The 23379-nt window shown below is 40.6% G+C and overlaps 1 protein-coding gene across 1 annotated transcript in view; it reads right to left on the bottom strand.

Annotated features, from left to right (window-relative positions):
• Positions 1-223: 223 nt before the first annotated feature.
• The window catches only part of il34 (interleukin 34), a 36126-nt gene continuing 12970 nt past the window's right edge, over positions 224-23379 (bottom strand). The window contains exons 3-8 of the mRNA XM_071905801.2: positions 16517-16620; positions 16185-16262; positions 15965-16042; positions 14457-14564; positions 9977-10160; positions 224-2902 (exon numbers count right to left, since the gene is read on the bottom strand). Coding sequence (XP_071761902.1) covers positions 2844-2902; positions 9977-10160; positions 14457-14564; positions 15965-16042; positions 16185-16262; positions 16517-16620 — 611 coding nt within the window. The 3' untranslated portion in view covers positions 224-2843. The remainder of the gene's footprint in view (positions 2903-9976; positions 10161-14456; positions 14565-15964; positions 16043-16184; positions 16263-16516; positions 16621-23379) is intronic.

The following is a 23379-nucleotide window of genomic DNA, read 5'->3' as shown; positions in this document are numbered from 1 at the left end:
ACTGATACCGCTAAGTGGCTAGTAGCTATAAGTGGCTGGTAGCTGTACATCGACATTAGTTGCTTTGCTAAATTAGCTTGCTGGAGTCGGTTTCCTAACAAAAACAGAACAAAAACAACTGTTTGTTTAGGTTACCTGAGCTGAAAACAAATCTACCTCATCAGATGATTTAGTTTTGCTTAAAATGTTACTGAAACGACCCTCATCTACACCACCGTTTTCTTATGTATGTGTAGGCTACTGCTTTGAAGAAAAAAATTCATTCAGTATACATGTGTCTAAATGTGTATTAGTAACTAGTATAGTTGTGTTCTTTACTGTGATTATGGTTGCTTTCTTGGTAATTATTGCAGTAAGAGTTGAGAAAGAGCAGAAACGCCACATAGCTCATGCAAGCATGCTGCCAATTTCCTTGGTGAGCCTATATTTTCCTATCTTGTCTCATGTTTTGTTCAGGTTTTTAGTTTTCCCTGGATTTAACCTTTGCATTATCCTTTATGTGCTGAGCAAGCTTCACAGCCCTACAGACTAATAAACCCATTCAAAAGGCATTGGATAACTTGAACAATGCGAGGTCTAGGCCTATCTGAAATATGGCTGTTTTTCTTAATTCCTTAAAAACGGACTTTTTGGTAATACAAGATTTTCATTCAACAGCAACAACATTCAACATAAATGTTAGACTGTACAGGAGCTTTGGCGATAAGCATTGTGTTGTATTGCAGAGGTGGAAAGTAACTAAATATTCTCTGTACTTACTTTACTGTGCTATTGTAGACAAAGACCCATCAGATTATTTGTAGGGTCCATGCCAAAACAGGTTATCCATTAAGTTTTGGGGAAATATTTTGGCATGCACTTAAAATCAACAAGCCTTCTTACTTTTATCTGAGTAAAGATCAACTGATGTAACAGTACTTTCACTGTAATATTTCACTACTCTTTCCACCTCTGTTGTATGGCACATTATAATGTCTCTTGCATCAAATAACAGTCTATACAGTAATATATACATAGGCAGGTCACAGAACACATTCATTAGCAAAATACATTTAAAACACATAAAATGCATATATTGACAGCTGACAATGTCATATAAATATACATAATAAAATATGTCAAAATAGGGAGAGTTTGAAGAGTTCATACCTTGACATTTTACATTTTAGTCTGCTTCTATTCATGTGTAAGTACTCTTTTTTTGTATTTTCGAATAAAAAAATGGATAGTTAGCAATCTTAGCATTCAACAGCAAAACAAATGCTAGCAGCAGGTTGCAGGATGTCTGTGTATGTGCGTGTGCGTGAATGAGTAAAAAAAATCATTAAATCAGGCAGGCGAGATGTGTCATTGTCTATGGCATGGCATCCCACAGGTGTGTCAGGTACCAGGCCTGCTGTATCATCCTCCAGCGGTGGTGCGATCATGTCCCTACACTTAATATCTGAGTAAAGCCACGCCAAACCATATGTCTGCGCACTGTTGGCCTCATCCTGTCACATGCTTTTCACCCTGTTGCTGCTGCAAGATGTTGTAAAGCTGATACAATCGAAGGTCTAAAACAGAAACAACCGGATACTTTCAGGCTGCAGCTGATTGGCTTTCAATGTTACCGGTCTCTCTCTAAGCATTAGTTTGTTACTATTTTACAGTCTGCTGACAGTGGAGACAGACAAATATGTTAAACTCCAAAACAGATCTAAATGTACAAATGCATGGTTTGGATGGAAATCTATAAGAAGACATTATTGTACAACAATCTGCTTAGAGCTTCCACTTTTTGTGCATAATATAGAAAGAATTACATGGTATGGGGCATAAATAGGCTTCGACAGCTTTTGAATCTCTACTTTGGGAGCAGCGCACGCTCTAAAAATAACACTTTCAATGTAGGCTGTAGATAAGCAAAGTAAAGTTAGGTTTGTGCAGTGTTTGTACAATGCACAGCGAGGAAGTAATGTGAGAACAGATCTCCGGAAAAACAGCAGTTATCATAGTTTGCCTTTAGCTAAGAAATCCAGTTCATGTACATCATTCTTTCTGTTCTGGCTCACTGGTGTTTGATCGAAGCAGTCCTGAAAAAAAAAGAATTGTGGCCCGCGGTACAAGTCAGCTGAATGTTGAATTTCCTCAATGTGATGAAATCAATGTCTAGCCTCTCTTACTTTCTCGTGTTGGTCTCAGTGGTGAAGTGTGCGGGTCCACCGGAGCACACCACGGGCTTTGTGGGCAGAGACATGGCAAAGCAACAGCGACGTCCTCAGTCCAGGGTGAAGTTAAAACCCTTTGCTGACCAGGAATCAGCAGCTTCCGCCACACCCTCCTTCTTAAACTTACAGTGAAAATCCACCTTAAAACAGAATCCAGTCCTATTGAACATATGTCAAATTGACCACACGACCATTCAGTCAATACATGAACACGAAGAAGTCTCTCCCAAAGCTAGAAACCTGAGTGCCAGGCTCTGAACTGAGATGCCACCAAGAGACAAAAGACCTGGGGCTTCCCCACTGACAGGGAATTGGAGCTTTTACTCCCAAATGAGCTTTATTTCATTGTAGACGTAAAAGTCTTATACCAGAAAAGTGTCCATATACCCATAAAATCACTGTGGGTACTGGTACTGTATCCACAAATTCTCCTACTGTCAATTGTTGCTTAATCACATCATCAAGACAGTCTTGGCTTTCTTTTGTAGCTGTGGGAGAGACTTCTTGATGTTCACAAATCAGGACTGGACTTTCTTGTTTCAGGGTGGATTGTCCTTTTTACCCTTCAGGGAGATTATAACACTAATCCCTAATCAGTATCAACAGGGACAACTTCACCCCACCGGCTTCTTCTCAGCTCTCTGGCTGTAAGAGTTTCTTCCTGCCTTTCCTCCAATAGGCGACACCACAGTCTGAAAAACACACGAGAAGAGAAAACCCATTATCCATTCACTCCTTCATTCTCTACATTGCTCATTGACTGGTTGGCTGATTGATTGCTTCCTATGAACACTCACTAAATGACTCTAGATGTACGAACAGACAGATCATCTCAAGACATTAGATATACCCGTCAACCCCCACCCCATGCTACATCAGCTGTTTTTGTTTTTTTAAATAGGCCATTGAGTCTGTCAAAGTCTCATATAATTACCTTTGTGTAAATGTATTTTCTATGTTTCATTGTGTGTTTGTGGAGCTCACAGTGCCATGGGGAAATGCAGTAGATGAAGATGCATCATGAGTCCCTTCACCATTGGAGTCGATGCTATTCGGCGGCCACCGTGGCACTCGGGGGCCAAATTTACAATGGCTCCATATCGGAATCTTTTTCTACCATAGAGCGCTTCCTGTAAGCCATATTTGGTGCTTGTATCACAAAGTTCTTAAAGCTTAACCGCCCCACAGCTGTTTTAGTTCATGATTCACCATTTCAGGATGCCAAATGTATTAGACAAATGATGCTAATGGGACTGAAGTGGTCACTTTTGGGAGATCATTAAAGACCCATAAACACTAACAGACTCTTGATATCTTAATTTGAAGCATTCTTTTCAGGTTTTTCATGTCTATGAGAATTCAGCTGTGATTCTACTTTGCTACAAGAGTTTGGTAAGTTGGACTTATCAAACCGGCCTCAGGTCATCTCCAGTTAAGTTTGAATTGACGTTAACTTTGTCTTTTTCGTGACTAATTTTCTCATTGAACTCTACAGTATGAACTGTATGTGTCTGTGTGTTTGTGTGTGTGCGTGCATGTTTCTAGTTGTTCCAGAAGCTGCTTCATATTTACACACAAACACACACACACTACACAGCACCAAAACAACACAACAGCACATACCACAAGTAATAACCGAATTAGAGCAAAGCCTTTTCTGGTTAACACAATGTTCAAAACATTAGGGACAGTTAATCGTCTGATAAAGTGCACTGATGATGTGAATCCAGGTAAAAGCCATTATCCCTTATTGATTTCCCTTATTAAATCTCTACCAATCACAAAGGAGATGTAGATAAAGAGAAGCAGATGAGTTAGGAGGATTTTTACAGAGCTTAAACAGTGATTTTTACAGGCTACACAGCAAATGTGGTAGTGCTTTACATTTTTGCACTCACACAGAGCTGAGGACTGGCCCTTGTTAGTGTTTAATTGTGTTAAGTTAGTGATGGGGTAAATGTACATCTGTGTGCCAACAATATTGAGTGTGGAGTGCAGCCCATGTGCTGTTGTGTTTGTAGGTACACACTGCTGCTATAGAGAGTTGGGTATAGCCCTTTTTCTCTTCTCATTGACACTGTTGCTTGATGACTGATGCACTGACATTTTGCGTTCGATGTGTTCGATTAGTGCAACAAACACACTGGACCTGAACCTGTGTGAAGGAGCCTGGCCAGGGCAGCATGATGTTTTGTTCTCCCTCCAGCAAAGATGTTGCTCAACACTGTCTTTACCAGAGTTTCTCAGCATCCTGTCAGTACTTTTTACGAGTTCAGAAGTGATCCATATGGAAATACTGCCCACGGGACATACAGTACTTCACATAAGCACATTTGTCCTTTCTCAACTTTCACCACTTTGGGGAGCCAGATATAGTTGCAGATAGATGCGGATATCTTTTGTCTTCGCTAAACCAAAATGTTGGCAGCATAGGATTAAGATTAAACCACAGTGACTTGGGTCTGAGTCATAATGTGTTCAAATAACAATAAGTGGCTGATTTCCTGACCACAGCAGACTCTCTGAGACAGTGAGGCACCTATAGAGGTAATGGTTTTTCTTACATTTTATCTGCAAGCCAAATTTTGGCCTCTCAAAATACATTTGGAATGAAAGTCATCTACATGTAAAAGATACATTTTTTGCCCAATTTTTGTATATTCTGAGACAGATTTCTAAACATATTCTTCATTTCACACAAAATATATCTTTTCACATATGGAACACGTCTGCTGACTGATGCCCTTAGGAAATTGTATAATTCCTCTACTTTTAGATTTGATGTAGGTGGGTTGTATTTCATTTAGAAAACATATTTTGGTTTGAGTTGTCTTATCTTAGATCAATTGGCAAATGCTAGCCTGAGTATGAATTGTGTAGCTTGAAATGCTGTGCTGCGGTAAAGCTCATCCCGCTCTCGACTTCTCCCGGTTAATAACTGTTGCAGTCGCATGTTCTGATCAAACTGCTGCTTCATCACAAAGAACAGCAGTAAAGCACCTGACGCAGGTCCATCTTTTAAAAACATAAGCCCATGTTACAGTGCCGGATTCAGTTTGCGCATATCAGGAACTTTTATTCTGATTACATACGTTGGAGCATGTGAACGCACAACTTATGCAATCATTTAACGCTCATGTAAACACTTGCGGGGGAATCTTCAATCAGAATGATTTCATTAATAATGAAAAAATATGGCTCATGTAACCACAGCTAATGATTATGAATTCCATCAAAACTAGAAACCAGTGTTCAATTCACAAAACACTGGCAGCATTAGTGTCTCAACACCCATAAAAATGTTTGGTTAATTCCCATTCAGAGTCAATGCAGTGATTTCATGTACACTCCAGCTGAGTCTCCTTTAACTCCCATAGAGTTTATTCCAGAAAGATGAAGTAAGGAATAAGAACCTCATGGGAAGTTTCCCTACATACATGTATTGCAGCATGTAGCTTCATCCATCAACTAATACAAAGATTACCCAATAAATAATGTGCCCCTTTTCGGTGTCTCATACGTCTGTCATGAGTCTACACACATGGAAAGTTACATTAGAAATCTGTATTTTTCAGTGTAGATGATGTGATTGTAATGTGAGTCTTACATCTTTGGCTTTAGGTTATATTCCCATTTCCCAGGTTATATATATATATATACTGTATGTTCTTGACAGTACAGCGAGAACATATGTAGAAACGTATAATTGAAAAGATATGGAACTCGTATGTGGCGTTACATACTGTCTGCCTTATAAAATACATTTTGGGGGGAATATATCGGGCTGGCTCAAGGCCCACAGGAGACACATGACAGTGTAGCAGTGTTTGCTTGATGATTGATGCGTTTATTGTGTGTGTGAGTGTGTTCGATGTCCAGATGTTAGGGCCTCTCTAACAGCAAACATCTGTATGCCTCTAATCCTGATATTCACCGTCCAGCCAGTGTGAAGGAGCCCGGCCAGAGCAGCATTATTCTCAACACATTAGTAGGATGTTCTGTTTTCCCACCCGTTCCTTGCGAGAGTCAAGTTTCTCAACAGCCTGTCAGCACTGTCAGGGGTGTAGAAGTGATCCATATGGGTATACTGCATGCAGGACTTACAGCGCTTGATTCAAGCACTTTTCTCCCTCTCTCCCTCCCTCGTGTTTCACCACTTTTTGGGGAGTCGGATATCATTTCTGATATGGAGGGAGTCTGTACTTGCTCAACCGCACCATGCTGGCAGCACAGGATTAAAACCAAACCACAGCGAAGCTCAACAAAGAGCCCTTCAGACATGTGGGCAGCATTTTAAGGCAGTGGTGATGGGCTACATTGCCTATAGCAGAGGTGAAGTGGCAATAGGATAAATTCCAGGGGTCTCATATATAAACCGTGCACATGCCCAGAAAGGAAACTTAAAATTGACACGAGTGTGTGTACCACTGTGCAGTCTCTACACCATGCATTTATTTTATTTTGTAGTTTATTTGATAGGGAGTCAGTGCAGTTAACATAATTACACTTCACAATTGAAATATAATTTCCAACCCATGTCCCTATTTGGGCTTTTAAATAGACTACAACTATCTAAAATGTCCTACACAGGCCAATAAAAAGCACCATTTAAAAAATAGTCCACATTATACATCATCACAATTGCACAACATCACACTATGTACACATAACACCGCATGACACAACAAACGAGATATTCAGAAATGCACCCACCATCCAGCCAATTTGTTGTTTTCCGCAATCAGTCAATCTTAAGATTAGCTAATATATAATAATATAATGACTGGCTGCAAGTGAGTACAAGCCTGATTAGACTTCTGCCAGTTCTTGACTCTTGAGTTGCCCTCTTGCCTACTAATGCATCTGCATAATGCCGAAGGGAATTTGGGTGCAGGATGTGGCAATGCGCCTGATTTTCACTCCACTGTAGTCCTGCTTATTAGCTGCTCCAGAAGAAGCACCTCAACAAGAGCTGGGCTCTGTGTGTTTGTGCTGATGGAGTGTGTGGGTGCGTCTGTGAGGATGCATGCACAGGCTAAGCCCCTATGAGATGCTAGATGGTGTGAAGACTAGATGTGAGGGCTTTTGTGTATTTATTATTGCTCTATGCCACTCTAATAATGCATACCCCTAGAGCACCTAGAAAGGTCATTAACATGTTCAAATAGAGTTTTATGATGTTAGTAAGGGGATATTCAACAGGCTATTATTTCACATATAGTATTTTATAGTGTATATGTTTTTAAATTCAAAATAGAAATCAATTAGTAAAGGATAAAATGAGCATATCTTAATATGTGCCTGGTCAGCTGCCTTATAAACATTGATTTTCACACAGACTGCATACATTTGTAACTGTAACTAGAGCATGTTCCTACATGCTGTGCTATGCATTTGGTGGTCTAGGCATCTCCTTCCTTGAAACTCGTGTTATGAACTATAGAAAGTGTACCTAAGCTACTTCACCACAGTGAATTAAGCCATAAGATTTATGTTTAATTATGGTGCATAATGAAGCGCTAAGTTAAGTTGAGGTCAAGTTTACTGTTATGTACTACTTCTGTTTTCTGTTTTAACTGTGGGAGTTGATGGGATGGAGACATTAAGCTTATTTACAAGGCCAGAAATCCACCAATGTTTGTGATTTATCACAAGTTTTATGGTGTTTACCGTTTTACTGCAAGCAATTTTAAATGTGTACATCTTTGCTTTTCTTTCATAAATACACAAAGGCTATATACAGATACCAGGTGTATAACATACAGTAAGTAGAAGTGGCTGACTTCTCACTGGGTTGTTGCTGGAGCAGTGACTGGTCTGTACTGTGGTGTGCGTGACATGTAAACCCGGCCCTAAATGATGTTGCGTGGGGTCTCTGCTCACCCTCAAGGGGCTTATTTAGCAGTAATGACCGGCTGGCTGTACATCATCCTGCTTATTACACAGCTACTTACCAAAGACATGAACCATTTGACATGGAAAACTGATTTAAAATGATTTCATAATGAGTAAAAGCAACTGACAAGCTTCAACCAAAAAAACAAAATTAAAAAACAGTCCTGGCACAACTGCAACCATAGAAACATAAAACAGCGGTCTGTTGTATGAAACAGCGGCCTGTAATTCAGAAATAACAGGCCTTGGCATGCCTTCATGCACGGCCAATGAGAATTAAGTTCTCAACGCAGCCGTGTAACAAGTCTTAAATAACGTATGTGGAATTCAATATATATTCTTTGCTTGGCCAACAGGAGGGCAGCGATGGCTCTCGCCCCACGTCATGTTGCCATTTGCTAGTAAAATGTAAAATGTGTAAAATGTTGGCTGCAGTACTAATGAGAAGTGGTTTATACTACCGCAGTGTACTGGAAAACAGATCCTGTAATTGTGCTCTAGACTGCCATTTGACATTTGGACGGTGTGTTGGAGCGTACAATAAACGCACATAAAGCGATGACCGCACATAACTTTATTCCAGTCAACTAGCAGTGACCTGTGATGGGCAGTGCGTGGGGAAATTATAACTGTGAACTGCTCTATCATTTTCAGTCACATTGAACTGAAAATTAGGCATACTAATAACTACTACTATTACTAATAATAATAATTACTAACCACTTTTTGACACGGTAACATCTGAATGTTATATACAGTCTTTGCTCTTTGCCTGTTCTCAAACTTTGTCCCTGCTGACCACCGTACACTCTCTCTAATCGTAAGCCAATCAAATCACAGCAAACCAATGGCTGCCTGTTACGCTGCTCTCCACAAAGTGGTAGCGTCCGATCTTAACTTTTCCTCCTTTCCTCGTTTCCTCCGCTGCCTGGACGGCTAACTTGCCTAACACTGACGCTGCAGTAATTATGCGTCATTCATTTAACTGATAAGGACCTGGATAGCATCACATTTACCATACTGTATAAACTGTGCAATATTTTGTCTGATATCTGCTGAACAGGTGGACTGTCCATGGTGACCCAAAGCGATGGATTAATCATACACACATGCACAGACACACTGCAAACAAACAAGGACATGTAAAAGCATGTACACAGATACAATACACACACACATGCACAATGCTGAACTAGTAGTTTGGTCAGTCAAGTAAGTTCTCTCTCTCCAAGTAGGCCTATAACAGCCTCACATAGAGAGAGAAAGAGAGAGATAGATACTTTGCTTCTTGTGCACTGCTTCACATCCCCCTGGTTTTAGCGTCTGTACACAGGCTACCTGCTGGTTTCATGATGGGTTTTGGGATTTTACTGGTTCATTTTGAGGCACGGATGTGTCTGGCAGCAGTCTGAGCCCATATGAACCAGATCAGAGTGTGAGTTCCTTGGCAGGGTCCCTACTGGCTGTTCCAACATGTATATTAAAAACAAAAGGTGAGGGGGCTCCTAGACTTTGGAGTGTAGCCTGGCTAAATCTATATCATATTCATATATCATTTAAATCATTTAATAAAACCCATTTTTATAAACTTGCTTTTATGTAATGATTTTTTTAGTTTTTCCTATTCTGTTTTCTTTACTCATGTGTAATGCACTTTGTGTTTTGTGCTATTTAAATAAAAATGATTACAATTACTTTAAAATTATTATTATTGTTTAATAGTATTACAGGCTAGTCTTCCATTATTCCATTACAATCACATCATGACTCACATTATAATGCCTTATAGTCTTGTGAGATTTTTATCGTGAGTCATGAGTTACACAGTTACCCCAGACAGAGTTTTTACACATTGCATCTGCCGTACTCACAGTCATCGTGTGCATCTGTACTGGCAAAGCAGTCAGTGAAGAGGCACTGCATGGTGCGGCGGAAGTTGTCCAGGAGGGATTTGGGAGAGGCGTATCTCCAGCTGGACTCTGGCACTCTGTCAGGCTCCTCTGTCAGCCGGTCCCAAATGTCCTGGATGCTGTCCGGAAGCTCCTGCTGGAACACCTGCACACACACACACACACACACACACACACACACACACATACACACGAGGGGATGTGATGAAAAAATGTCTGGCTTAAGTAGGATACACTGTCAGCTGTGTGCAGACTTGGCCAGTGGGGCAGCAGTTTTGGTTGACATTGTAATGTCAATACTGCTATTTTGGCTTTTTATGTTTGTTTTGAATTGTTCTTATGTAGTTTCTTTTCTAAGTTACCGCTGCTGCTGGGGAGCTGTGCATCTTCTGCCTGTAATATACCCGAGGATATGGGCCTGTAATGTGTAAAAAGTTCTAAATTCTTCTTTCAATGTTCTGATGATGTTTACCTCGACTGACCAAAGTTTTGAACGAAAAAGAAGAAACTCCTAAATTGGCTAATTCCTTCAATAATAACTCTCACCACCTTTACTATACTTCCCACAAGTAAATACAGCATGCTGTACTGTCTCTGGACCGCTACATTCACATAGCCTGCCTGGATGTTTACCCACTCACCCACAATGCCCTAGTCTTAGTTGAATCAATTTAATAGCATCTTTTCTGTCGCCTCCCATATATGCACTATTCATTTATACAGACTCTTGGGCCGAAATGTAAAGCCTCCCTCTTTTTTTCATTGTTCCATTCATCCTGCCACTTCTTTGCAAGTCCCTCTTTGAATAAATTATAGCACTCCAGTCCGCCAAATGGTAATCTGAAATCAATTGTTTCTTTTGGAAGTGACTCCTTGGCAATTTTAACCACCGTTTCATTGTCCTCAACTCCCCAAAGCCTTGGCCTCTCTTTCGCATTCACAGACATAATAGCATCTCATTAACGAGGTCAGGGCGAGCTCTTGATGTCTTAATCTTCAAGCCTACCAAGGCGGCAGCTGAGTCAGAGCAAATAACATCTTTACTTGGTTTGACTTCCTCCAAACACCATCAATCTCAGAGCATTGACAATAATTCAGAGGCAAAGACAGGCACTCCATATGTTAGACAAAAGCCTTCTTGGAGGTCATGTCGCGGCAAGATTGAAATAAGTGGGGTTGCGAAAGATACCAGTTCTCGTCACGTCATGATATCTTTTTCCCGTTTATTATGTTGGGACATACCATGTCAATGTAAACTGAACTAAAAAATGTGAGATCGTATTAAGTGTTAAACGTAAAAGTCAGAACTGTTATGTTACTGTCTTCCACCATGTGTCTGCCTTGGTTTGGCCAGCCAGTATAAATGTTCCCCAGTGTGTCAATAGTTTGTTCTGTTCAGTTGCAGTTGTTGTTACGTTGTTATATTAAGTTATGTTGCTTGTTATTTGTGATTTGTGTTCTGTTTATTTGACCTTTTTTATTGGTCCCAGAACAGCTTATGTTTTTCTAGTACTTTCTCTTCGGTTTTGCTACCCATGCTTTGTAAAATAATCGACATATTACATGAAAAAGGCTTTTAACTTTTCAGTAATTAAATCTCAATTACAAAGGCCGCTACACAGGCAAGACATATTAAGTGAAACACCAGTTAGCAGCATGTGTCGGCTTTAAAAAAGGTCTGACATTCAGCACTTAATTTTTCAAAGCAACATAAGACAAATAACAGCGATCAAAACAGGTGAAAACAGTCCAAAAATTGCAGATGAATCAGCCACAAAAACTGCTAAATTATTTAATGTGGCAAGGGGAACAGTCTTGAAAATCATTGCATTTAACCCAAAATGCCTGTAGCCAACTGTTAAACATGGTGCTGGATCTGTAGTGGTATGGGCGGCCATCATCACAGTCATTCATTCTGATGATTGCTCTGCATCTTCGTATAACAACCAAGGATTATGAGGCAATTTACATGATCAAGTGAGGGATCAAACACTGTTCCCTCATGATGTTCCCATATGCCAACAGGACAGTGTCCCCATACATCCTGCTAAACACATTCAAGAGTGGATTCATGAACACCAGGATGAAGTCAAACTCTTTCCACGGCCTCAACCACCACATCTAAACATCGCTGAACCTTTACGGGAAGTTGCCTAATGGTAAATCCTCCTCCTTCATCCGTCACAGAACTGGCAGCTTTCATTCTTGAAGAATGGTCCAACATCCCACCAGACAGCTCAGTTCGGGAAGACTGAAGCTGTTCTGAAGGCAAAGGTTGGCCCTGCTCCTTATTAGATACCTGATATTTGTGGGTGTTTCATAGGTGTTTCTGTCTATTTTGTCCACACCCTGTATTTTCCAATAATAATTCATCTGTTTCACATTAGACTGTGAAAGAGCACGAGTTGAATTTCAATAGAAAACAGATGCGTAATGGTACGTCCGTTCATAATCAGTCATTCCAGATACTTTGATGATACTGGAAATATTTCATATTCCAGAAGGGACTTTCATTAACTTTAATTGGTTAAAGATCACATGGGGAGGTAGTGTGCAATCTATACTGTACAACCCAGGACTTTGAGGAAGACCAAAGCTTCTCTAAAACCACATTAATGCTTTTCATGCTGCACATTCTCAGTCCCGGATTATATTTAGCCAGAACTCACCCAAGGCAAATGTAGCCTCTTTTCACAGTGCATCATTTAGGCCAGAGCAATGGAGGAATTATTTGGACTATTAGTTAGTGGGAAGCAGCTAGCTTGATACAAGTTGTTTCATGAATTTTCAAGCCACAATCCATAATGCTCAATGATTCAGCAGGAATGTCAACAGACGGGCCGCAGGGTGAGCAGTGTCCCTGCTACAGCTCCATCATGCAGCCTGATTCACTGTGGAAGTTTCTTCAGGTTGTCAAGCACGGCATCATCAGTGTCACAGTCAGAGAGGGTCGATACCATTGCAAAAGCTTCAGAGAATTCTTAGTAGAATTCTAAGTAGAAAGAGTCCCACACACTTTACTGATGTTTCGGTCTTCGGTCTGTTTCTTCAGAGTCAGAAAAGCTTCAGAGAAACCTTCACTATTTCACTATTCATTTTAATTTGTCCTGAATATTCCTCCATACAGAGCTACAGTCTGGTCCAGAATTCTACAGTTAAACCTGGGAAGTCGAGCCACAAAGTTGGGGTAGCCCACTAGGGACTGGCTAATGTCTAAGAGCCAAATTACTGTAATCCAGAGTTAACAGAGTAGTTAGCCTTGTGGCCAGCCCTATAATCAGAGAAATGAAAGTTGTAAACATCTCATCACCTTTGCATGCCTTACTTAATCAGACACATGGAAATGAGGATTGAGAAATGCCCCATTTTTCACATTTGTGAGAAACAATACATACCAAGTGCAAACCACAGGAGAGAACAGGCTGGATGTGGAACAAACCCAGGGCAATTAGAGTATTATTTACACTCTCTGTCTGCTTCACTTTCTCTCTACAGATATCAACAATGACGATTCATGGCCTCAGGACGCCGTGGTGACGGTGACTGTATGTATGCATGTGAATTGTCCATGTCCGCTCATGTGTGGAAGCGTTTAGAAACTGAGGTACTGGTTGTGAGTGCTCTATTTTGCTGATACCATGGAGTAACATGGAGGTCAATGAAGAACCATAATCAAAACTGAATGGTCCTTTGTCTACCACATAATTACTTGTGGTAAAATATTGTAAGACTGAAGATCAGTCATCAAAGCTCAATATCTTACATAATAAATGAACAATGCCTGGGATAAATTGACCTTTAATGAAATCATTTTTAAGGCCGTAAATAGATTACCTTGCGAGGCAGCTGGATTTGCGAGATCACGATCACGCGAGAATCCATCTTGCCAGGCTTCAAGTTATGCATTTGTGGCCGAACCACAGTGGTTCGGACCAATCAGCGTCCTATGAGGGCAGCTACGGGCGTGGTTTAGGTGTGCCGACAGCGAGAAGCGACTGTTCGTTCACAACAATGGCGGCTCCTAAAGAGGCTAGCGTAGATGCTGCTATAACATCAGTTATTTCTGAACTGGAGAGTATTTCTTCATTGAAAGAAGAGCAAAGAACGGCACTGAAGGCTTTTCTGGATGGAAAAGATGTTTTATACTTTTGCCAAGTATTTTTTGAAAGTGCCTGCCCTTTTCCAAACAGTTTCCAAGGACGACTTCCCAGATGGTTCTGTGTAACAAAACATCTGGCGCGTCAGGTTAGTAAATAGAAGCTGCAGAATTCATCTGCTAATAATAAGCGATCATTCTCAATATTTCTTAATCGGCTCGACGTCCATCTCTTGCCAAACGTTCTTGGATGTTTGAGCTGTGAGGGAAATCCACTCACTGAATGGCTTCACTGGAGGGGGAATTGAATCCAGCCGTGATGTGAATGTGTGCACTCTGGCTTACCTCTGGGGGATGCGCCTGTACGAAGACCCCCTCTGCGTCCCTGAAGCGGCTCTCCAGCTCGGCCATGTACGGGCGGGAAGGGTGTCTCTCTGGCAGAACCCGGATGATCTGTAAGTCACATTTATTAGTACCTCATCACAACCTTACATCTGCATTCATTAGTACCTCATCATAACCTTAAATTTGCATAATCAGAACCTTAAATTTGCATTCATTAGTCTTCTATCAGAGCCCATTTGGATTAATTCATAGTTTAGCAAAAATGTGTTTATCGGAATCTTACATTTTCATTGATTATTAGTTAAGTATTTGTATGTTTATATAATTGATTAAGAGTTTAATGAAATTTGCATTTATTAACAGTTTATCACAAGTTTGTCTGACGCAGAGTTTGGATGAGGAAGAGCATATTTGTTACTCTGAGTCATAAAATCTGTTTACACGTTTCATAGACCACACAAGGATACACCTTTTTAGGACTTTTATCTGAACAGCCCCAGATCAGTGTCACACAAAGTGAAAGAAAGGAAAAAGAAAAGAAAGAAAACTTGTATTTGGGCCAGTGTAAATCTTGGTGTAGGATTTTTCTAAATGCATCATTGCTAGAGGAATGGTGATAACCGCCGCTGTTTCATTTTTTCACAGAACTCTAATACCGGTTAACAGGAGACGACCTGTACTGGATCAAAGCATGAAACAAATCACTGGTGCGATTGTAAGGGGAAACCGTCCCATTTTTCCTCCCTGTATTAGAATTTGTCACAAATATTAAGAGAAAGGAATGAAAGGAATGAGAATTAGAGTTCTAAATATTACGGTAGTGTTTAACAAAGGAGATGTTAATGTAAAGTTTCTCAAAATATTATAACTGTCAGTGCTGTGGAAATATGACCAACGCCCTTTGAGAAACTCCCTCTGGCTGTCAACAGAATCAAATCGTTTTAGAAATACAATCTACTTTCCGGTGTAAAAGATGTAAAATACAGCCAGATATTAATGAATGCTCTGATTGGTCGACAGTATGCATAGATAATGAGGTGTCCCATAGTGTGAGATTGCCTTGGTAAGTGGCAGCAGTAACATAGGCTGCTGTAAAATGTGGTTATTTGCAATTTCTCACTTCTCTTCTTACCTTAAACATGCATATTATTTTTGTATTTTTGAAGTCAGGCAGAAGGAGGGGAGAAAAACCTCCGTGTTGAAAACTCTTGGCTTATACTTTCTATTTGGCTTGAAATTTAAGATGTGGCTTTTTAACTATTTGATGATTTTCACAGTAGGTTTTTTTGTTATTTTTCTTTTTGTCCAAAAAATGTATTCTAGCACAGATTGTACTCTGAGCGTCAGTTGTTTCTGCGTCAGACATGACCAATGGCCAACAAAAAGATGGAAAACGGACACTCCTCCCATTAGGAATCCATAGCAAACTTTTCCTGAGTGAAATAAAGTCATTGCACTGGATAAAATCGTACGTGTAGCATCTTTAATTGGAAGGTTTGTATCCTTACTTTTTTCAACACGCCTTGGTTGACCTGGAACCACAACCTCTGCAGGACGAGCTCCTCCAACCCCTCCACCCGTAACTTCTGATGGGCAGGAGGGAGGGAAAGACAGAGAGGAGAGGAGAGGAAAGGAGAATGGAGGAGGTCAATGAATCAAATTTTACTCAATGAGAAAAGAGAGAGAGAGAGAGAGAGAGAGAGAGAGAGAGCAGGTGGTGACTCTTACCAGTCTGCTGATGTTTGAGAGTTTGAAGACTTCCTCATAGTGAATCCTGATGGTGTAGTTGATGGGGAAGTTGTGCTTCTGTAACACAAAGCAGAGAAGAAGAGAGAGAGAGAGTTATACACTTACAGAGACACCAATTTCCCCACCAACAGTAGCGTCCTCTCTTGCTGGTACTATCGCTATCACTATCTGGATGCTGTAGACAAGGCAGGTTGAGGGAAAGTGGGTACAACAAAAAGTTACAACACTATTCATCACAAAATAACTGACCTTCCAGCCACAAGCCAACACTGACAGAATTAGTTTCAACTGGCATGCCATCACTCTCTCACCATGTATCGTCGCCTATTGGTGAGGCTGCCGTTGAGCGTCTTCAAGGCTGTGCACAGGCCGGGCGGCGTTGGGGTCGTCAGAACAGGCACTAGCAGCAACAGGCCTGCGAGGGGCGACACAGAGCACCAGATTAATGACAGAGCCATTTTGTACATAGAGCTAATAAAGCTAACATCATGTTTGTTTCCATGACACGTGGGAGTGACTGAAGTGTTGTGACGCATCTCCCCTCCATGTTTTGACATTCTTGTGGTCGATTTCCACTGTAGATAAACACTCTGCATCTTAGGGGTTCTTAAACATTTCACACCCAGAAACCCACATCAAAGTTTGAAGTCGCACATAGGGTTTACATAAACCTTACTGCAACATCTGTCTCACGGAGACGCACCAGAAACAGGCCCGAGACGGGTGTTTGCTCAAAATGTGCTTTCACTCCAGAGAATTGTGAGAGGAAGCTTTATTGAGTTGTTCACTTCATCGGAGGACCACACACACACACGCACACACACACGCACTCACTCACTGCCTTAGTACAGGTACATATAAGGACCAGATGAGTTGTTTTCATGAAAGGCTGTTGCTACAAGCTGATGATGTATGGGTTGTCTAAATGAACAGTGAGATGTGTATTTTTTGTGCCTATAAGTTTATCTATCTATCTATCTCTCAATTAAATTCAAGGTGCTTTATTGGCATGACAGTTCACAAACAAACAATATTGCCAAAGCATGTAACAAGAGATTAATCATCAATTAAATTATTAAATAACAAATAATAATTATAATAATAATAACAATAATAATAATAATAATTAAATAACAGAAAAATAATTCCATCCCCTCCCATGTATTATTTTGTGTGTGTGCGCGCGCGCGTGTGTGTTGCAGTGCCTCCACTGTCTACTGATTATCATTGTTTCTGTGTTTATGTCACTTGTGTTTCTGAGGAAACATAAACCAGCAAAATATAACCTTAGCCAATTAAAAACAGAACTTTTCACATACATTCATATATTATTCTTCACATTTCTCATTCAACTGTGTGTCCCTCTTCCCTTAAAGTGTGACACTCTCTCTCTCTTTCTCTCATGCCAGGAAAACAGACCTCACATCATGACAGATTAACACCACAGTGTGGGAAACAAGTACTTGTGCCTGCAGACTTCCTTTGAGGTGCTCAGTACAAGTCCTCTTGCACTTGTTGAGAACTGTGCCAAGGATTACCTGATCTGATCATGTGACTTTTCCATGACTCAGCAGACCATTTTTGCACCACTTCAGCCACAAAATGTGCAATGTTAGATGTGACAAGAGATTGATGCAATACACCCTGACCATACTGTAGCGTTGCTCTCTGTGAAGTTCTCCATTGCCTGTTCTTGATGAAACTGACATTTGCTGTCAACCAACTGAGAGTTGCTTGTCTGTTTATCTTTACTGTAGATCTCAAACCAAAGCACAGACACCATGGTCACGGATGTAATAAATAAAAGCTCAAACGATTTAAAAATGTCATTACGAAGTGAAAATAATATAATTTCAATGGAGAGCTTGTGAAATTGTGATGGTCAAGCCGTCTCGTGTGTGATTACTACAGCAGAGTAAAATGTAGCTAAAATCACGATTCATTTTTCTTCCCCACAACTCTTAAACATGCTGGTCAGTTAGATCAAAAGTCAAATATTTTAGGAACCACACCTGTGTGGATGCACCTGCTTTCACTATACTTAGTCATGGGTTCAAATGTTATTGGCAAAAAAGCTACACCCCTTGGGCTAACTTGTGACTTGAACACAACTTTTACAAGTTCAGATTAGGCCAGGCTCAAATTTCTATAAAATGACTTTTGTTTGTTTTTTGACTTGAATTAAAAGCACCACCATGTAAAATCCCCCCATTGGCCAATCTGGAATTGATCACAATACACAATACACAAAAGGAGTATTGATAACTGATATCACTTGTGCAGTCATGAGGAAAACCCAGGGGGCACAGGGCAGAAACCGTGACTTTGATCCTAACGTGACATGAGGTGAGGACTTACAAGATGTCCCTGATACATTTTTTTTCAAGACTAAGCATTCCTATACTCTAGCGTGATTACTCACATGCTACTCCTGATGATCAGAGAACCCGTGTTTGAGTATTTACACTGTCCAAATGATTTATATTAAGAGGATTGCTGAAAAATACACTCTTGAAGTGGGTGAGACAATAAACAGTATCTTTACTGTGGCCATGAGTCACAGCTATTCTTTATTCTACCATGGCAGTAGAAGTACAGTCACTCTCTCTCTCTCTCTCTCTATCACACACACACACATACACCTGGACACAGCCAAATGCACACACATGACATCCAGCATTACCTGCACGCAGTAAACATGCCAGTGCGTCTGTCCAGCGCTTGGTAAAAATGTGTTCTAAATTAAAGAGCTCTGTCCTCTGGAGTGATGAGAAGTTTCCACTGGTCACCTCAAGGCCTCAGTAGCTGGGCCAGATTTTCCACACGAAAGCACCCAACGCCTGTGTGAGCATTAATTTCTTCCTCTTGTCATTGACAGGTGGTTGATATGCATGACCAGCTGACCTGCACAGTGAGATCAAGGTGATGCAGCGCAGGATGGGATACAGGTGCAGAGGTGTGTCTAGCAAGGACGGGATCTGATCTGCCGTCTCAGAGATTTTGTCTTATTTGAACGCAAATTAGTAGGAACAAAGCTGATAATATCGACAAACTTGACCACCGATGGTTCAGCTGAAAAAACGGGGCCATTCCAGTCCAAACCAACCCCATACTGTGTGTACTGAGCAGGTTGATCAGTCATCAAGGAGTTAATAGGAATCAATTTCATTTTGTTCTATAAAATTCAGTTAACAGTCCAAATAGATCAGTCACACAATGACGTCTTTCATTCTGTGATAACAAAAACGTTAATCGGTATGGATATTTTCAGCACGACTTTTATCTTCTTTCTTTCTTTCTTTCTTTCTCTTCACCCTCTTCTTCTTTTCCCCTTACACATAATTGCCTCAAACCACTGTAAAGGAACTGAACGAAAACCCCTGAGCAGAGACCAGATGCCGTCTGAGACACAAACACCGCAGCTTCCTGATGGTGAAACAGCCGTGTGGCTGAGCGATGCAAAATAACATCTCTCTGAAAAACTGATGATGCCATACCAGACCCGACTTGTTAAGGGAGGGAGGAATTCCAGAATTCCTCTTTCTTCCTTTCTTTTTAAAATCCAAATATTTTATACCATGCGACCTAGTAGTGGGAAAACACTCTCAATCTCTCAATCTCTTATTATTCTTACTCTTGTATGCAAATGAATTTAGATGACGTCACACGACGGGAGAACGTACTTCTGAGTTCCTCATCAATAGTTTGTATTTACCACTGCAATCAGTTAGCCAGAAAGCTGAGGTCACATTCAGATGAACTGATAATTGATATCGTCTATATGTCATTGCCATAAATGTAGCTTCTGCCTGTCTATATCTGGCTTTACACTTTTTCCTCCACTATGCGTTACTGCCTCAGAGAACGACACAACTTCATTCATTGGTTACATTCCCGTGCAATTTTTGACGTCTGATCATAAAGATGCTGCGCTGCATCAAATAGAGTTTGATTACAAGTCAGTAAACTTTTTTATTGGACTAACAAGCACTTCATTGCGGACTTGCCATATCAAAAGGCCCACATAGGCCATTAAATCAAATGACTGACTTTACAAGATTTGACTGCCAGCGTGTGGAGTGGACTGTGGAACTAATGTAACACACTCCCATAAAACCCTGCTTCACCCTCATACAAACATGCTCACAGCCTGGGTCTGCTCTGTACAGCCTCACACAGCTGCAGTTTAACACTGAGGGTTTACAGTGTGTTTACAAGTGCACCAGCGCCTTTGGGAGCACTTGAACAGTACAAAGCTTCACCTTTCTCCTCCGCTCTTGTGTTCCTCTCTCAGACTGTTTGTCTTCCATTTGACAGATTAACAGCCAATCCAACGTCAGTGTTTTTGCACAAGGTATTAATTTGTGTACCACTCTGCTCCCCTCTGCTCCCCTAACCCCACACATACAGTTGTGTGGCCAATCACACTCATCCATGCACAGCATCCGAGTTGTTGCCCTGCCACCAATTGAGTGGGCTGCTGCCCCGTTGAGCATCGAGCTGTTAAAGTGATGCTGAACTTTGGCAGTACCTTGGATTGTGTAGCTTCCTGGACGTGATATAACCCCAAAATAGACAAGTCTCTGTTACCTGTTGCTCCAGCAGAGGCGATTGGAGAATTGTGTTTTTTCCTCTCTCCATTCACTGCCATTATATGGCAAAACAGGTCTGAAAATCACACCTCTAGCACATAAAGGAACGCGAACAATGCAGATTCTGACAAGTCCTTTCAGTTTGTCTATTTAAAATTACTGGTAAACATACTATTTTCTTCACTCCAAGTTTCCTCTGACCGGATTTCGGTGTTACACTTCAAACTAAAAGGTTTAATAAATATAAAGAACGCGATTCACTCAACCAAAAGTGAGCGACAGGACTAGTTTTTTTAATATATTGTCAGAATCTGTTTTGCCACAACCAACAGTCAGTCAGTGCTCAGTCTGGCAATGTGCACTCATGGCACGAGTACTTAGGAAGTCTTTAATGTCACAGTCAATGTTAGTATGATGACCTCTATCAAGCACTATGCAAGTGGCTGGGGGTCAGATGTGTACCATGCTGACTTGGGTGGCCATGTGTAGGAGGTAATTTATTACTTTTTCTGGTGATGAGTAGTATTATAATTACAGTAATTTCAGTAATGATATAACCGCCCATAAAACAAAAGTCATTCTTTTTATTATCCTCCTCTATAAATGTCAGATGAATTATGAAAAGAAAAGTTGAATTATGCAAAAACAATCCCACCCCATCTGTCAGCTAGCCTAGGTGGAAAAAAGGATGACAATAACATTGTTGGACTTATTTCACCCCTGTCAGCAGCTTAATAACCCCATAATTTATAACTTATATTTTAAACTGTGCAATACTGATTCCGGTAATAATTTTGTGCAATAATTCAAAAACAAAGGGGAAGGAAAAAAGCAGGACTGAAAGGCCCAGGTCAGGGATTTCCTCCTACTCCTCCTCCCCCACACCCACCCACAAATTTCTTATTTTTCTTATTTCTATATTATTGTTGTTATATATTGTAGTATAATGCACATACTTTACATATTTTTATTTTATTGTAGTATAATGCACATATTTTACATATTTTTACATTTATTTTCTTATTTCTATTTTTCTTATAATTTCTCTATGCCTATATATATTTCTCTTCTAGAATGTGAGCAACTGCAACGAAACCCAATTTCCCCTCGGGATCAATAAAGTATTTCTGATTCTGATTCTGATTATGCCGGGGACTATTTTCAGTGCTACAGAACTACTTTCCTGAGATCGCCCGGTGCATCGCAATGATGAAATATGCTGCCAGAGCAGCAGCATGGCTCTTTGACGTGTTTTTAATAGTTTCTTTAATACAATAGAGTTCTATGGCTACTGAGACATGGCTTCAATGGGCATCGGCTACATGGACGAGACTGTTATTTTCATAGGATTTGTTGATGGTAAGAAATGCATTAAAAATCACCTGCCTTACCCTTTAAACAGCATCACAACACAGAGGATGAAACACCAGCTTTGCAGGTGTGATGGAAAAGTTAAATCACGGAAAGAGTAATTAATTAGTGCTCTCCAGGAGTAAAGAATTTTATCTTTTGAAATGAGTAACAACTATGAAATGAGCCCAGCATTTGTGCCATGGAGATGAAAAACTACCTCTGACTGTTTATAGCTTTTGGAAAAAGAACCATATGTCTGTTTTAATGTGTGTGTGTGTGTGTAAGTTTGTTTCATAGAGTTGAAGGAGTGAACTAAACGTATTCCTCTGGTACAAATGCAGCCCTTTCCCCAGCACTTATACAATTGAACTGGTTTCCTATATGGCGCTGTACAGCACCTCATGTTGGCGGGCACAGCACCCATGGGTTCAAGAGGTCACACACTCACCACAACAGGATGTCAGACACCTTGCTGGTGTGAACGCTACCTAAAATGTGTGTTTGTGCGTATCCATGCGTGCATGTCTGTGCATGCTTGTAAGCCTGCATACGCCCGTGATTATACATCTGTGTATTTGTGTGCGTGTGTGTGTGTGTGTATGTACAGTATGTGTGTGTGTGTATGTACATGTATGTGTATGTGTCCAAGCCAACAGCTGACATTTGTTCGGCGTTAAAGGTTTTCATTGTGTGGTTCTGTTGCGGTCTGCTGGATTAGATTGTGACACAGACAGACAGGACGCTTCTTTACCCAAACAGGTTTTTCTAGTCAGAGAGCAGCAGTGAATAAAGTCTGATTGTGCAACACTATACAGCCTCGACACAGAGTGGTAATGCAGTCCATGGTCTCCTATATAGACATCAAAAACACAAGCATGTTCACGCAATACGCTGCTCATCCCATGCTCTGACACTACATCAAACGTTTATGGAATTTGTTGAGTCTCGCCAGTTTTCCCATGGGTGCCCACATATTTTTTACATTTTACAATCCGTAATGGTTTGGCCGCTTTCTCCCTGGGCCATGAAACCTTTCCACACAGAGGAAAGAATTTCTGCCAATTAGAGTAAAACAAGTACAGATTATGTTCAGTCCCGCGCAATCCAAGGGTTTGCATTTCACGGGTTAACTATTTCAAAACACATTCTGAAAGAGCCGATCGAACATAAACCGTGTCAGATAGGGTTGTGAATTGTGACCAAGAATATTTTACCTATTGGTAGATAGG

Source organism: Centroberyx gerrardi, chromosome 4, assembly GCF_048128805.1.
Source record: "Centroberyx gerrardi isolate f3 chromosome 4, fCenGer3.hap1.cur.20231027, whole genome shotgun sequence".
In the NCBI taxonomy this organism is placed as follows: Eukaryota; Metazoa; Chordata; class Actinopteri; order Beryciformes; family Berycidae; genus Centroberyx; species Centroberyx gerrardi.
This window is presented reverse-complemented; position numbering and strand designations above follow the sequence as displayed.